The sequence below is a fragment of the Lepus europaeus genome, chromosome 18 (assembly GCF_033115175.1).
Source record: "Lepus europaeus isolate LE1 chromosome 18, mLepTim1.pri, whole genome shotgun sequence".
Classification (NCBI taxonomy): domain Eukaryota; kingdom Metazoa; phylum Chordata; class Mammalia; order Lagomorpha; family Leporidae; genus Lepus; species Lepus europaeus.
In genome coordinates, this window is record NC_084844.1 from 18,317,263 (window position 1) to 18,332,803 (window position 15,541).

The 15,541-nt window shown below is 54.6% G+C and overlaps 1 protein-coding gene across 1 annotated transcript in view; it reads left to right on the top strand.

The window, feature by feature from the left end:
• NMT1 (N-myristoyltransferase 1) overlaps positions 1 to 15,261 on the top strand; it is a 42,966-nt gene extending 27,705 nt beyond the window's left edge. Inside the window, exons 3-12 of the mRNA XM_062216394.1 lie at positions 481 to 625; positions 6,294 to 6,412; positions 7,169 to 7,260; positions 8,322 to 8,438; positions 9,162 to 9,332; positions 9,991 to 10,099; positions 12,753 to 12,923; positions 13,449 to 13,616; positions 14,217 to 14,354; positions 14,911 to 15,261. Of these exons, the coding sequence (XP_062072378.1) occupies positions 481 to 625; positions 6,294 to 6,412; positions 7,169 to 7,260; positions 8,322 to 8,438; positions 9,162 to 9,332; positions 9,991 to 10,099; positions 12,753 to 12,923; positions 13,449 to 13,616; positions 14,217 to 14,354; positions 14,911 to 14,931 (1,251 nt within the window). The 3' untranslated portion in view covers positions 14,932 to 15,261. The remainder of the gene's footprint in view (positions 1 to 480; positions 626 to 6,293; positions 6,413 to 7,168; positions 7,261 to 8,321; positions 8,439 to 9,161; positions 9,333 to 9,990; positions 10,100 to 12,752; positions 12,924 to 13,448; positions 13,617 to 14,216; positions 14,355 to 14,910) is intronic.
• Positions 15,262 to 15,541: the final 280 nt, after the last annotated feature.

Here is a 15,541-nt window from a genome sequence, read left to right on the forward strand (position 1 = left end):
ATAGTGTTTACAGAGCAATTTGTAGAATAATACACAATCCAGTTTTAGTTTTTGAAAAGTGAGTGTGTTTGGAACTTGCATGGAAAAAAGCTTGGAATTATATTTGCCTCTTTTTAATCCCCCAGGTGAAGACTGTTGATGACCAGGATTGTATTTGAGGGATGGGATTGATTGTTAGGTTCTTATTTTCTATATGTTTTTTACATTTCTGCATTGTTTGAAATTTTCCACTGAGCATGTGTTAGTTTTGCTATAGAACTGTAAGAAGTGGGGAAGGGGAGAAACCCTCCAGGCAGGGGCCCTCCCATCATATAGCTCCTGGTCAGCCACTTTGTCCAGTTGTCTAACATACGGCCTCTGGGATTAGGATGAGGAACCCCACTCCTTCTTGGAGTTGTACCTCTTAACTCGTGGACTCATCATTAATCCTGTCTTACTCACATAATGGGCCTTTTCTGTCTCCAACTCTGTCTCGCCCAGATGAACTCTTTGCCAGCTGAGAGGATCCAGGAAATACAGAAGGCCATTGAGCTGTTCTCAGTGGGCCAGGGACCTGCCAAAACCATGGAGGAGGCTAGCAAACGGAGCTACCAGTTCTGGGATACACAGCCTGTCCCCAAGCTGGGTGCGTATGTGCTTTCTTCCCCAGGTGAGGGCGAGAACACGCCGGAGTGCTGTCGCCATGGGAATTCCAGACTCAGCGTGAGAGAAAGAACGTGCGTCCCAGGGTGCCTCGTGGCTATATTTAGATGGTAGTCTTTAAAATACAGTGTAGAAAAGACTTCTGTTCAGAGGCCTTACCATGTCACAGCAGTGCACATTAAGAACAAATAATGATTCTTCATCCAGTGTAAATCTGCAAAGAAAAACAGTGAATTGGCCCTGCTGAGTGGAGATGTCTGTCCTGCTTAGGTTTATAGGGAGACTTTCTCCACTGGGCAGATGCTTGGTTCTGGAAGGGGCAGACTCCTGGCCTCTGGCCCGTGTCTCAGCCAGTGCATGCCTACTGGACAGGCAGTGCCCTCCAGCCAGGCACTGGGTCGGAGTATTGCAGGTTCCAGGGTGAGGTCCCAGTGACCTCGCCGCCTGGGAGTGAAATCCCACAGAGGCATTTCGTGGTGGCTGCCGCACAGCTTGCCAGTTTTCACGTGGGTTTTGGAGTTTTGATTTTGTTTTTCATTAGGAATTTGCACACGAGTAGCCTGGCTGCAGTGTTCAGAGACAGCGGATGTGGTGAAGCGGGGAACTGCCCCTCCGTGGTGCGGGAGCGCTTTGCCATTTGCCTCTTTCTTCACCTGTACGTGTAGAAAGGCCTCGGTTCTCAGAAACCTTGCCAGGGAGCCACACAGCTGCTCAGGGGGCCTGGCACCCTGAGGAAGGTGAAGCAAGACTCGCTCGCTTCTGGATGTGGGCTCTGAAGAGTGGTCGCTTCGACCCTCGGACCCGTCTCTGCAGGAAGTCCCACCTAACCAGGGATGAGTTAGTTGCATGCTTGAGGTCGCTCCCTAGTTCCACTCTGACTGTCCTTAAAATAGTGTTATCTGCAGCCTTTTTTCTTTTTTTTTTTAAAGATTTATTTTATTTATTTGAGAGGCAGAGTTAGAGGAGAGAGAGACTCAAACCGTCACCCATATGGAAAGCTTTAACCCACTGCACCACAATGCTGGCCTCTATCTGCAGCTTGCTGTAATCTTTTTAAAGGTTCATTTACATATTTGAAAAGCAGAGTGACAGAGAGGCAGAGGCAGAGAGAGACAGAGACAGAGATCTTCCATCTGCTGGTTCATTCCCCAAATGGCCACAACAGCCAAGTCTAGGCCAGGCAGAAGGCAGGAGCCAGGAACTCCATCCTGGTCTCTCACATGGGTGCAGGGGCCCAAGCACTTGGGCCATCTTCCATTGCCTTCCCTGGTGCATTAGCAGGGAGCTGGTCTGAGCAGAGCACCAGGACCCAGACCGGCACTGGGACAGGATGGGGTTCCAGGGTCAAAAGCAGCAGCTGCTCACCGCAGTCCCAGCCCCTTAGCTGAGTTTTTTGCCACTTCTGTGGGGAGCGGGGCAGGGCAGTGATGATTGTAAACTCACACATGTCAAGTATCCTGTGTTTACACACTGCCTTCTTGGGAGAGTTTTGTTTACATTGTGTTCCACTAAAGAAAAAGGTATTTTTCCCCCAAGATTAATTGATTGATTTGAAAGACAGCATGGCAGGGAGAGGAGAGAGAGTTTTTCCATCTACCAGCTCACTCCACAAATGAGGCCAGCCACAGTCAAAGTGAGGAGCCTGGAACTGCCTCTGGTCTACCATGTGGTGGCAGGGGTCCAAGTGCTTGGACCAGCATCTGCTGCTTTCCCAGGTGCATTAACGGAATTGATTGAAAGAGCAGCTGGGACTCCACTGGCACCCGATGGCTTAGCCTGCTCTGCCGTAATGCTGGCCCTTTCAGATTCTTTCACAAGTTTAAAATCTTCTGTAAGTTCACCTGTTAAAGGGTCTTCTAAATAGAAGTGTTTGTCTTTTTTCTTTTTTTTAAGATTTATTTATTTATTTGAAGTGTCTTTTTTTTAAAGATTTATTTATTTATTTTAGGCAGAGTTACAGAGAGGCAGAGAGAGAGAGCGAAAGAGAGAGAAAGGTCTTCCATCCACTGGTTCATTCCCCAGGTGGCCGCAAAGGCTAGATAGAGCTGTGCCGATGTGAAGCCAGGAGCCAGGAGCTTCTTCCAGGTCTCCCACACAGGTGCAGGGCCCAAGGACTTGGGCCATAGAAGTGCTTGTCTTTATAACTGTGTGTTCCCCTAAGTAAATTCTCATTCCCCTTTTCAAATCATATCATTAAAAAAAAAAAAAAGATTTGTTTATTTATGTATTTGAAGGGCAGTGGCAGAGAGAGTGAAAGAGAGAGATCTTGCATCTGCTGGTTCACTCCCAAAATGGCTGCAACAGCCAAAGCTGCACCAGGCTGAAGCCAGAAGCCAGGAGCTTCATCCAGGTCTCCCACATGGGTGCAGGGGCCCAAGCACTTGGACTGTTTTCTGCTGCTCTCCCAGGGACATCAGCAGGGAGCTGGAGCACAAATCAGCACCCACATGGGATGCTGGGCCACAGTCCCGCCACCCCATTCTTCTTTTTATTTTTAGAATTAAAAAAAAAAAAAGATGTATGTATTTATTTATTTTGAAAGCCATAGTTACAAAGAGAGAGGGAAAGACTGAGAAAGGTCTTCCATCTTCTAGTTCATTCCGCAGATGGCTGCAACAGCCAGGGCCAGGCGTTTCATTCAGGTCTCCCATGGGGGTGCAGTGGCCCAAACACTTGGGTCATCTTCTGCTGCTTTCCCAGACCATTAGCAGAGAACTGAATTGGAAGTGGAGCCACTGGCACGCATATGGGATGCTGGCATCACAGGCAGTGGCTTTACCTAGTACACCACAATGTTGGCCTCCATTCTTATTATTTTTTACTAGTTTTTAACAGATTCTGTGTGATTTGTAGATACAATTCTAAGAGCATTAGGGTATTCTCTTCCTCCCTCCTTCCCCCATCCCTCTCACCCTCCTTCTGTTTGTTTGTTTTTTGTTGTTGTTTTAAAGATTTATTTATTTATTTGAAAAAGTTAGAGAGGAGAGACAGGGATATCTTCCATCCTCTGGTTCACCCCCCTCAAATGGCCACAATGGCTAGGGCTGTGCCAGGCCTATGCCAGGAGCCAGCAGCTTCTTCCAGGTCTCTCACATGGGTGCAGGGGCCCAGGGACTTGGGCCATCTTCTGCTTCTTTCCCAGGTGCGTTAGCAGGGAGCTGGATTGGAAGTGGAGCAGTTGGGACTCGAACCAGCACCCATATGGGATGCCATGCCAACATTCTACCCAGAGCATCAATTTGTGTCCTGGCTATTCTGCATCTGATCCACTTACCTGCTACTGTGCCTATTAAAGCAGCAAAGGATGGCTCAGTTTCCTGGGCCTTTCCACCTATATAAGACCCAGATGGAGCTCTGAGCTCCTTACTTTGGCCTGGACCAGCCCTGCCCATTGGGGCCATTTCAGGTGTGAACAAGTAGATGGTAGATCTCTTTGTCTCTGTCTCTCCCCTCTGTCACTCTGCCTTTCAAATCAATCAATCAATCATTAACAACGACCATAAAGGGAACGGTCAGGGGTAGATTTGGCACTGCTTGGGATGCCCACATCCCAGCTACGTGTGCCTAGGTTGGAGTCTTGGCTTCACTGCCAGTTTCAGTGTCCTGCTAAGGTACACCCTGCAACAGGTGATGGCTCCAGTTGTTGGGTCCCTGCCGTTTGTATGGGAGACCCAGATGGAGTTCCTGGTCCTGTCTTCATCCTATCCCAGCCCTGTCTATTGTAGACATTTGGAAAATGAACCAGTGGCTGGAAACTCTCTGTCTCTCACTGCCTTTCAGGTGGAGGCTTTACCTGCTATTCTGGCCCCCGGGGGTTTTCTTTTAAGATTCCAGGCTCTTTGAAAACAAATTCCCAATGTCCTCCTCATTTGTTTGCTGCTCCATCGTGGCCTGGAGCTGACTGGCTGTGTCCTTGCTGTGCCCTTTGTGCAGCCCTGCGGTTCTCTCGACGTCTGGGAAGGTGAGGGTCTGTGTCTGTTTTACTTACGGCTGTGGCCGCAGGGCTTGCACATCCTAGGATCCAGTGAACACTTGACGAAGGAGTGACTGAGTGCACATGCTGGGGCATGTGAGACGAGGAACCAGCCTCAGTGAAAAGAGTTGGCCTTGATGTTACTGTGACACAACAGGGAAGACCCTCAGTGTTCCTGGCTACAGAGGTCATGGGGGAGACAAAGGTTCTGCAGTGCATTTTGGAAAAGGTGCAAATTCAGTGCAAGGCGGGAAACGATGACAGACAAGGAGCAGAAGTCTGGTGCTCTCCATGGGTCTCTGGCTCACAGTCTTGTAGACTTAAAACATTTTTAATATACGAAACAGTGAATTGGAAGCAAATTGAGTTAAAATAATTCACAAGAGGTACTTTATCATATAAGCCAAATGGTCAGTTTCTTACCTAGGGATGGAAAACACAGCCAGGAAGTCCTGGTAGCAGGTTGCTTCCCTGCCCATGGTCCCCCAGGTTGCCCCCCCCGCTCCCGGTGTTTGGCCTTTAGCGCACGGGGAATGACTCCCTCGTTGACTCTCCCTAGAAGGTGGTGTGTGTCTGGTAGGCTGGGGTCTGCTCCCTAGTGTTTGGTGCAGGGGCCACACAGCTGGTGTCGAGCAAGGAGGGGGGTGGCTGGTCAGTCTTCAGCTGTAGCCTGACGTGGCCGTCTCCACCACGCTTGCCCCACAGATCTGTCCTGCGGGTCTGGAGCTGCCTGTACACATTAGAATGAAATATTTGGGTCAGGGGTCTGGAAGTCACTAAAAGCATGAATTAAGTACCAAGGGTATACAGAGCGCTATCCTAAGAGCACTGTGCGGAGTGGGGCCCTTTTGAACAAAGACTCAGTTTCCAAATGCACTGCGCATTGCATTCTCCTGAGTATGAATGTGAATGACTGAATTGTAGAAACTAAGTAAATCCACGGGACAGAACTAAGTGAATTTGTCCGAGTTTATAGTGAGTCTAGGTCAGCTTAGGGTAAAGTGAGGTTGTATCTTTCTGAGCAGTCCCCAGTACACCCCACACCACCACAGAGGGAGGCGCTGCTGCTCAGGGTGGGGATGTTGTGTCGGAGGGTAACTTCCCGACAGCACCGCGTCGGCTGGGTGATTCAGCCTAAAGGCACTTGCAGGACTGAACAGTGAGGGCTGGAGTTGGCGGCCCAGTTAACTGGTCCACGTGGCCGAAAGCCAAGGCTGGCAGGCCAGGGTTGAGCCTGGCGCCTGGAAGCCATCGTCTGGTCCAGGAATGGGCCCAGTTCATTGTTGTCAGTGTTGACACAAAAGCAGCCTTGTTGCAGTTCCTTATAAACCCGTCCAGACCCACGGGCCTGCTCTTTACCCTGACCGGGAGGCAGGGAGCCGAGTTAGTAAAGATAAATGTTTGTCATTCAGTAACCCCGGGGAGATTTAAAAGGATTTCCAAAGAACGAGCCACCTTGGGTCCCGATGATTGTTCTGAGGTTTTGCCATGACTTGGCCCTCGGTCCGGGGCCAAGGGTAACCAGAGAGATGGCTTGCAGTTGCCAAGCACAGGATGTTCTTCAGATGGGGGGGGGGGGGCTCCTTGGGGCAGGAGGCCTGTGGTCAGTTTTTGAGCTGAGCCTGTTCCCTCCCCCAGGAGGCAGAGGGTGAGGCTCAGGGCTGTGTTCTCCTTCTAGGTGAAGTAGTCAACACCCACGGCCCTGTGGAACCTGACAAAGACAACATCCGCCAGGAGCCCTACACCCTGCCCCAGGGCTTCACCTGGGATGCCTTGGACCTAGGGGACCGCGGTGTGGTGAGTAGGCCCAGGACAGCCTGCGTGTGCATCGGGTCCCACTGTCGCAGCAGGTCCTGCAGTCATTGAGATGGGTCTCCTCAGGCCTTCCTCCAGCCCCCTCTCGAGGGCACCAGGACACCACATACAGCACTGGGCTTTCCTGACAGCTTGAGTTAACCCCTGTGACTCCCCAAATCGGATACCTGTTTCTCATTCATCTTGTGGCTGTTCATTCATTTATTCCCTCGCCTTAATCTCTGGTCGGTCCTGATTGTTGGGCTGGGGCTGTCCGAGGGTCTCTCTCCTCTTTACTCCAGCCATTCGGAGCCTCCTCTTTTGACCTCAGTAATCTGTTCCCCTGTAAGGAAGGATGAGAATGTGAACAGAAGGGTGTAATAGCAAACTTGGGCCAGCAGATGGAGTCAGTTAGGAAGGCGGACGAGTCCAGAAAGCCTCTGGGCTGGAGGCTGCCAGGCAGCTGTGGTGGGAGACGGCAGTGACCGCGCTCGTGGTTAATTCCCGACCATCCCCGAGAGTCCTGTCTTCGAGCACTTCCACGGAAGCCGAGCCCAGCGGCTGTCTGCTGGTGTTACGCTGGAATGAGGAGTGCTTGCTTAGTTAGGGGACTTTCGTCGGCCACTCTGCCCCATGCTGGGTTCCCGTTAGAACTCAGGTGCTTGTTCCAAGCGAGTCCTGCCATGCCTAGGGTAAGACGGGTGTGTGAGATGAAACGTGCTGGTGCTCTGCCCACGTGAGCTCCCTGCTTCTCTGCAGCTGAAGGAACTGTACACCCTCCTGAATGAGAACTATGTGGAAGATGATGACAACATGTTCCGATTCGACTATTCTCCGGAGTTCCTTCTGTGGTGAGTTGTCAGGGCTTTCTTAGCGCCCAAGGGCAAGGCAGGGCTTTCACGCAGCCGGGAAGCTCCCTTTGAGTGGCAGGCAGATGCATCTGAAGGAGACTTGCCTTCAGTGGAATTTAAGATGGAAACATTTTTTTTCTTAGTGTTTTTTTTTGTTGTTGTTGTTTGTTTTTTGAGAGGCAGAGAGCCCCCATCTGCTAGTTCACTCTCCAAAGGCCCACGACGGCCAGGGCTAGGCCAGATTGAAGCCAGGAAGCAGAAACTGAATCCAGGTCTCCCACGTGCCTGGCAGAGGTCCACCTGCTTGCGCCATCAGCTGCTGCCTACCAGGGTGCATGTTAGCAAGAAGCTGGAGTTGGGAGCGGAGCTGGGACTCAAACCCAGGCACTGCAGTAGGAGGTGTTGCTGAGCCAGATGCCTGCCCCTGAAACCCTATTTAGGGCGAACTGACTGGGTGAGGGGGACTTTAAGGAAGGAATCACCCATGATAGGGTGGGTATTCAAGCAGAGAAGGAGTGGGGAGGAGGCCTACCAAGATTTAAAAGAAGGGTCCTTTCTATCCAGTTCCTGAGCATGCTCCGTTGCATGAAAATGGCTCTGTCTGCTTGAGCCATCCACCTGCCTAGGCAGCATCTAATCTAGGAAGGTAGAACCACGAAGCTGAAACGGAGAGGGGCTGCATGAAGTGGTTGGGCAAGCAGAAGAGGACAGTGGTGCCTGCAAGGCTGGTGGAGGTCAGAGCTCCAGGGTCACCGCAGGTGGCCCTGAGCCAAAGAGACCCATCCTCTGGTTCAAGATGTCAGAATGAGCATGAAGAAGCTGAATCCAGCGTGAAACCCTCTGTATGAGAGCCTCAGATTGGGCAGCTGTGTGGGCCGAGCGGGCTGAGCAATGAGAAATGGCTATGTCGTGATTCCATTTGTGTCCAAGAGGGCTTGGCCCTAAAGAAAATCCAGCTGTTACCTGCTAGGCATGTGGAGGCCCCAGCTTAGAGTGAAGTTTGGTGGTGGAGCTCGGACGACAAGCTCTGGCACAGCCCCCAGCCCCTGTCTCTTTTCCAGGGCTCTCCGGCCACCTGGCTGGCTCCCCCAGTGGCACTGTGGGGTTCGAGTGGTCTCAAGTCGGAAACTGGTTGGTTTCATTAGCGCCATCCCAGCCAACATCCACATCTATGACACGTGAGCACCGCACCCACCGTGCTCCCTGCATCATCACCATCCTGCTTGGTCTGGAGGGAGGAGGAAAAAGGCTCCCCCCCCCCCCCCCCATGAAGGGAAGTAGGAAGGTCCCACAGAGAGACAGCATCCAGAGCCTGGGAATAGAATTCATCCTTGGGACCACGTGTCTGAGTTGTGGCTAGTTCCCCTTCTGTGACCTGGGCTGGAGGGGGTGCCAACTGTGCTCACTCTGAGGGCTCACTCCCTGCTCCCATCATGCCTCAGGAGTGAGCAGGAGCCAGTGCGGCCCAGATTCAGAGGTGCCGGGGCCTTTGGCCTCCACTCTTCCTTTTCCCTGGAAGTGTCTAGGCTATGGGTTCTTGTAGGAATCAGAACCGTTGAAGTCTTGGAGTACCCTTGCTTACTCCGGAACCTCCGGGAGGTTCCCTGTGCTGCTTCCCACGTGCTGCAGTGGGGCTCTGGCCCACTCTTGGGAATTCATCAGGGAGCTGCTGCCGGTGCTCTCACAAAGCGGCATTTGCCCGAGTCCCACCTCCCTTGGGGAGAACAGTCTGCAATGAGATGAGGCCGGCCTCTTATTTGGTGGAGGCTGTGGGGTAGCGGGAGGGAGCCCAGTGAGCTGTGCAGGAGCCCCTCCCTGCAGCTGTGACCCACCTCCTTGAAAGGTCACTGTTTCCTTCCCTGTTAACAGCCTTGTTGCCTGGACTTTTCTTCTCTCTCCAGAGAGAAGAAGATGGTGGAGATCAATTTCCTGTGTGTCCACAAGAAGCTGCGCTCCAAGAGAGTGGCACCTGTTCTGATCCGCGAGATAACTCGGCGGGTTCACCTGGAGGGCATTTTCCAAGCTGTTTACACTGCTGGGGTGGTGTTACCAAAGCCTGTTGGCACCTGCAGGTAAAATCCTCTTCTCGTGAGGTCCTGAAAAGCCTGGTGCCCCACTCGAGTTGAGGGGTTGATGTCACTGGGAGCCAGAACGCTGTGCCCAGCTCAGGACACGCCAGGAGCCCCTACGTGAGGTGGGTGGGTGGTAGGGCACCTGCAGGAGCCAGGCGGGAGCAAGGATTAGCCATCCCCGGCCCGTGCTGCCTGCTGCCATGTAGGGATGTCAGGGTCCGGGGTTAATCTGCCAGGGGCTTTGTTTCTGTGCTGGGTTTTGTGGGAAGTGTCCTGCAGTTCTAAATGGCTGGCTCCGCTTTGGTCAAGAGCTTGACAGACACCTGTGTGATGCAAACACAGCCTTTGCCGGGCACCTTTAACTAAAACCACCGGGAATGAGAGGAGGGGCAGGGAGGCGGGCACAGGCCGCAGTTTCTGGGTAGCTCCAGGAAGGAGAAGCACTCTCCCCAGGCAGCCACTGTATGGGAGGAGGGGTGGCCTTTGACCTTGAGAATCAGGAGGAACTGGGGCAGCCCCGCCCTCACTGGGGGAAGGCTGTAGCGCCAGACCAGTTCTGGCAGAGTGGGGCCTGACGTGTCTCTCACGCCACCTGCTGGCCACGTGGAGCACTCTGTCTTCTGAATGGGACTGGTCCCAATCCTCCGTGTCCCCACAGGTACTGGCATCGGTCCCTAAACCCCCGAAAGCTGATCGAAGTGAAGTTCTCCCACCTGAGCAGGAACATGACCATGCAGCGCACCATGAAGCTCTACCGACTGCCTGAGGCCAGTGGGGCTCTGGGGGCGCCGCCCAGGGCCAGGGAGGGGCTGGGAGACCTGGTGCTCAGCCAGAAGGGAGGGACAGTGTGGGGCAGCAGGAGCGTACAGGCCGTGTCACCAGGAAAGTGAACCAGGCACAGTTCCCAGAGTCCTGCTCTGTCTGTTGTCTGCAGCCTGGGCTTTGTTTCAGTTTGACTTTCTCGACCTCCTGAGCTGGCTTCTTGGTCGTCTGTTGATAGGCTAGGAGATGGGCGAACACACACTCTGTAATTGTAGCCAAAATGAAGCACAAATAGATGAGTCCAGTTACCCCTTAGCTGCCTCGCACCATGTGCCAGAGCCCTGTGGGTGAGCTGGAGGGCGAGTGTCCACGGTCCTCTGCCCGGCAGGGCAAGGACGGCCTGGGCTTGCGGGAGGCCCCAGCCAGGCGTGGTGCTGGAGGACTGCACACTCCAGAGTGCGGCGCTGTTCTGTTCCTCGTGTCCGTTCGCCCGGTTTCCCAAAGAAACAAAGCTCCCCGGGTCTCCAGGTAGAGCTGCTTAAGTCCCTGCTGTCTCCTGGGCACTGCAGTCAGCGGTGTGCTGAGCAGTGTGCCACAGGGGCTGAGTGCTCGCTGGTCAGAGGGCCGCCCGCCCGGCTTCACCAGCACCAGGCGTGATTCGCCGGCCTGGAGTCAGGCTCATCCGCCGCTGGACTGCAATCAGTAGTATCCCATCTCCTTCTTCTTTATTTATTTGAAAAGTAGGGTGACAGAGAGGGAGAGAGAAAGATTTTTCTGCTGGTTCACTCCCCGAATGGCCATCACAGACAAGGCTGGGCCAGTCTGAAGTCAGGAGGCAGGAACTCCATCCGGGTCTCCTGGGACTCAGATGTGGGCCATCTTGTGCTGTCTTCCCAGGAGCATTAAGTAGGAGGCTGAATGAGCAGCCAAGCAGCCGAGACTAACAGCGCTCTAGTGAGAAATGTGGGTGTCCCAGGTGGCAGCCTGCCCTGCACGGTGCTGGCCCCTGTAGCACTAGAGAGCCGGCCGCAGTGTGGTCAGACGCGGCCCAGAGCAGATTCTGGGGAAGCGGGTATGTCTTCTGCCTCCGGTTATTGAGATAGATTTATCTGTGTCCTAGGCGGAAGGGCAGAGTGTGTTCTTAAGACTGCCAGAGATGGGGCCGGCGCTGTGGTGCAGTGGGTTAACGCCCTGGCCTGAAGCGCTGGCATCCCACATGGGCGCCGGTTCTAGTCCCGGCTGCTCCTCTTCTGATCCAGCTCTCTGCTATGGCCTGGGAAAGCAGTAGAAGATGGCCCAAGTCCTTGGGCCCCTGTACCCGCATGGGAGACCTGGAAGAAGCTCCTAGCTTCGGACTTGCGCAGCTCTGGCCATTGCAGCCATATAGGGAGTGAACCAATAGATGGAAGATCTCTCTCTGTCTCTACTTCTCTCTGTTAACTCTGTCTTTCAAATAAATAAAATAAATCTTTCTAAGAAAAAAATTCAGCTCTGGCTGTTGCGGCCATCTAAGGAGCGAAGCAGTGGATGGAAGATCTCTCTTGCTCTCTCTGCCTTTACCTCTCTGTAACTCTGCCTTTCAAATAAATAAGTCTTTAAAAAATAAAATTAAAAAAAAGACTGTCAGGGTCTCCCCACACTGGGGTGAGGGGCCCAGCATGGCTGCGGTTTTCAGCCCAGGACTTCAGGTGGCAGCGTGGGAGCTGCCGTGCAGCGTGAGGCCGTGTTCCTGACGGTGCACAAGGAATGAGAGCGGAGGTCGGGGAGCGGCTGTCAGGTGGTGACTGAGCCATAGAATCGGTGACCCCGCCCTGTTCTCCATGCTGCCAGCCCCCACTCTGTGAGCCCGAGCCTGGGCTGCAGTGTTTGCTCCCGGGGATCACGTGGTTTCCTTCCACTGTAGCATTTCTCTACGAGAAAGCATCTGTGGCCTGGAGGCTGGCTTAGATGCAGTCTTGGGGCTTGGGTGCTTCTCTGAACTCAGCTGACACCAGTGTCCTGCCAGGGGCGCTGCTGGCACGGTGCTGTCTGAGAGATGAGGGGTGTCTGGAGCAGAGAGAGCCACGGTTCGGCGTGAGGAGGCCGCGCGGACGCAGAGCGACCCGGGAGGCTTCCTGTGCTGTGGTGGGAAGGCCCGAGGTCCCCAGTCGTGGCCCTGTTGTCGTTGTGGGCCAGGGAACTTGGTCGTGAGGACCGTCCCATGCCTGGCCGGCTGTTTAGTAGCTTTCTTGGCTCCTGCTCACCGAAAGCTAGTAGCACTCCCACCCTAGTTGTGACAACCAGAATGTCTCTGGTGTTGTCAGATGTCCCCTGGGGGGCAGAAATGCCCTCTTAGAGAGCCACAGGGCTATACCCAAGCTCCAGCTGGTATGGCCTGCCAGCCCGGAGGGCAGAGACCCTGCTCTGGCTGCTGCGGGGAGTTTGGAACAAGGGCGTGGCAGGATGGGAAGTGTTTTCTCAGGAAGACAGCCTGGATGGGAGTGATGCAACAGCTGACCTGGATGCCAGCCCAGCCGGCCAGCCAAGACCAGAGCCTGCTGAGGGGCAGGATGTGGGCCGGGGTGGGTCTGCGCAGGGAGTGAGGACTGGCTGAGGACGACGGCGTGGACAGCGGCTTCTCCTGGCCCTGGAGGATGCTGACTACTGTCTTCCTTCCAGACCCCCAAGACAGCTGGTCTGCGACCAATGGAGAAGAAGGACATTCCCGTAGTGCACCAGCTCCTCACCCGGTACTTGAAGCAGTTCCACCTCACGCCAGTCATGAGCCGGGAGGAAGTGGAGCACTGGTTCTACCCCCAGGAGAACATCATCGACACCTTCGTGGTGGAGGTGAGTAGGGCGGGGCGTTCCGGGCTGCCCGCGCAGTCGCAGAGCAGCGCCTCCCGGAGCAGCTCCGTTGGCTCCGCACTTCCTTGGCCTGCCAGGTTTGCTCCTCTCTAAACTCGGGGAGTCACAGCTCGTGTTTGCCGAAAAGATGCCCTCTGGGCCTGGCTCTGTGACCACGCAGAACAGAGAGCACCGAGCCCCTTAGAGTCAGGTAAGCCTTCACTTCGCTTCCCCGCCTGCCTTCGGGCCCCAGCGTAATCCAGGGCTGGCAGACACCAGCGGCACTGTCTGCGCAGACACGAGCTGCGGGGAGAGGCCCTGGTGAGGCCCAGGCAGTGGAAGCCCGCAGCCCAGCCTGGCTGTCCTCGAGTGCCCTCAGCCTTAGCCAGAGCGCTTCCCGCCCCTACGTATCCCGTTTCAGTTTCCACCCATTCGGCTGGAGGGGCGGTAACAGGAGCGGTTTTGTTCCCGGGCTGCAGTGCCACGCTGCGCGCGTGACCCTGCCTTTTCCTCTGGTCTTCCCTTCAGAGCGCGAATGGTGAGGTGACGGACTTCCTGAGCTTTTACACGCTGCCCTCCACCATCATGAACCATCCAACCCACAAGAGTCTCAAAGCTGCTTATTCTTTCTACAACGTTCACACCCAGACCCCTCTGCTAGACCTCATGAGTGACGCCCTTGTTCTCGCCAAAATGGTGAGGCACGGGCCGGGGGCGCCCAGGGCTCTGGAGAGATTGCGGGGTAGGGGGTGGCTGTGAACACAGCCCACCACAGGTCGCTGCCCCCACCCTCCTGCCCTGTCTGGATAAGGGCCCTGCAGTTTTTAGCCGGAATCCGACGTGGGCAGGAAGCGAGGCGTGTCCAGACAGTGAAGGCCTCGCGCTCCTCCAGCTCAGCCCAGTGGGTGTCATTCTCTGGGCAGGCGCCACTAAGGTGCCCCACTGGCCAGGCCTGCTCTGGGCGCACCCCATGGGAGCAGGCTGAGGGCTCTGCGTGGGGGGGAGATGAGGGTGTGGGCCCCTTACCCTGGGGTTCTGACGTCATCCCCGCCCTGTGGGCGCTCTGGACCCCGGCAGTGAGGAGTGCATCCACAGGGCAGATCTGTGCTGGTCACATGTGCGCCCCCAGGGCCTGTCCCGTGTTTGGCTCTGACAGAGCAGCTGTAGCCTCTGAAGGAACATGGCCCTTGTGGCCACCCGGGGCGGTTTCACGATGCAGGATAGCGAAGGGGCCAGGAAGGTGAGGCAGCCGTCACCTGTCCTCACCTGTTCTTGTTGCTTCCCACTGCTGTGCAGAAAGGGTTTGATGTGTTCAATGCACTGGATCTCATGGAGAATAAAACCTTCCTGGAGAAGCTCAAGTTTGGCATAGGGGACGGCAACCTACAGTATTACCTGTACAATTGGAAGTGCCCCAGCATGGGGGCGGAGAAGGTAGGTGCTGTACGCAGGTGGGGCCTGGGATACAGCAGCAGTCTGGGTTCCTGTCGCCTGGTGTTTGAGCCCTAGGAAAACGTGCTCCTTATGCATCCTGCGTATCAGTGTCCCCTCTTAGCAAGTGGTGTGATGATGGCAGAGGAGGCAGGCTCCAGTGGTCTCTAGGTTCTCTTCGCACCAGCTGAGCCGCCTCTGCTGGAATGGAGGAGACCATGGACGTTGCGGTGCCCTTGGTTAGCCAGGAGGTTAGGTCTGTGTTTCTTCTCTTGGGCTGCCACGCTCGTCCCCGTGTGACCCTTCCTCCCCCAGCTGCACAGGGCAGCCCCAGCCTGGGTCCGGTCAGCATTTGCAGGACACTACCTGGTTTGAAGGATCTGACACAGGGACACCATGGCACGGCGGTTGAGTGAGAGGCCTAGGCTCTGTGTGAGTCTGTTCACGGCCTGGCTGGTGTTCTGTGGGCTCAGCCGGAACTTCAGGACCAGACTGGGAAGTGGGAGGTTCTTTGGGCCACCATCCACTCAGCCCTGCCTCTCCCTGTTGGCTCTCCTAGGTTGGGCTGGTGCTACAGTAACCAGGCGCCAGTGAGATTCTGGATAAAGCCACTGAGAAGTCAAACCAGGAAATGGAACCCCACCACTTGTTGGTCCAGTTTTCACAAACGTGAGAATCCCTGGCTAAGGGAACAGAACTGAACCGGCTTTACCAAACCGCCAGCGAACTTGACAATTGTGTTGCCATGGTGTAGGCTGCGTGATGTCATCTTGGCTGTGTCTCTGGTCTCCCTGTTTTCCAGTTACTCACATCCTCGTGCAGCCGTGATTAAGGGAATGTAACTGCTGAAAAGTAGCTCGTGATTGGCATATTATGGAGTTAACGGGTGAATAATAAAAGTATATATATATATTATATATATAAATATTTTAAATACCTTTCATGTTCCAAATGTACAAGGATGTTTGGTCTCTGATGGAAAGCTGAATCCAGATCATTCCTCACGATTGGAACCCAAGGACAGTGGCAGACAGACACGGTGGTCCAGTTAACCGTCTCCTTCAAAAGCAGGCAGTGACGTCCTGGGGAGCAGGAGAACGAGGATCTGGGAAGCCCATCCCCCGTGCAGTTCCCTTTGGGAATTGGCGGAACGATTGAGAAGGGAGGGAGAGCGGAGGGACCCTGCCAGC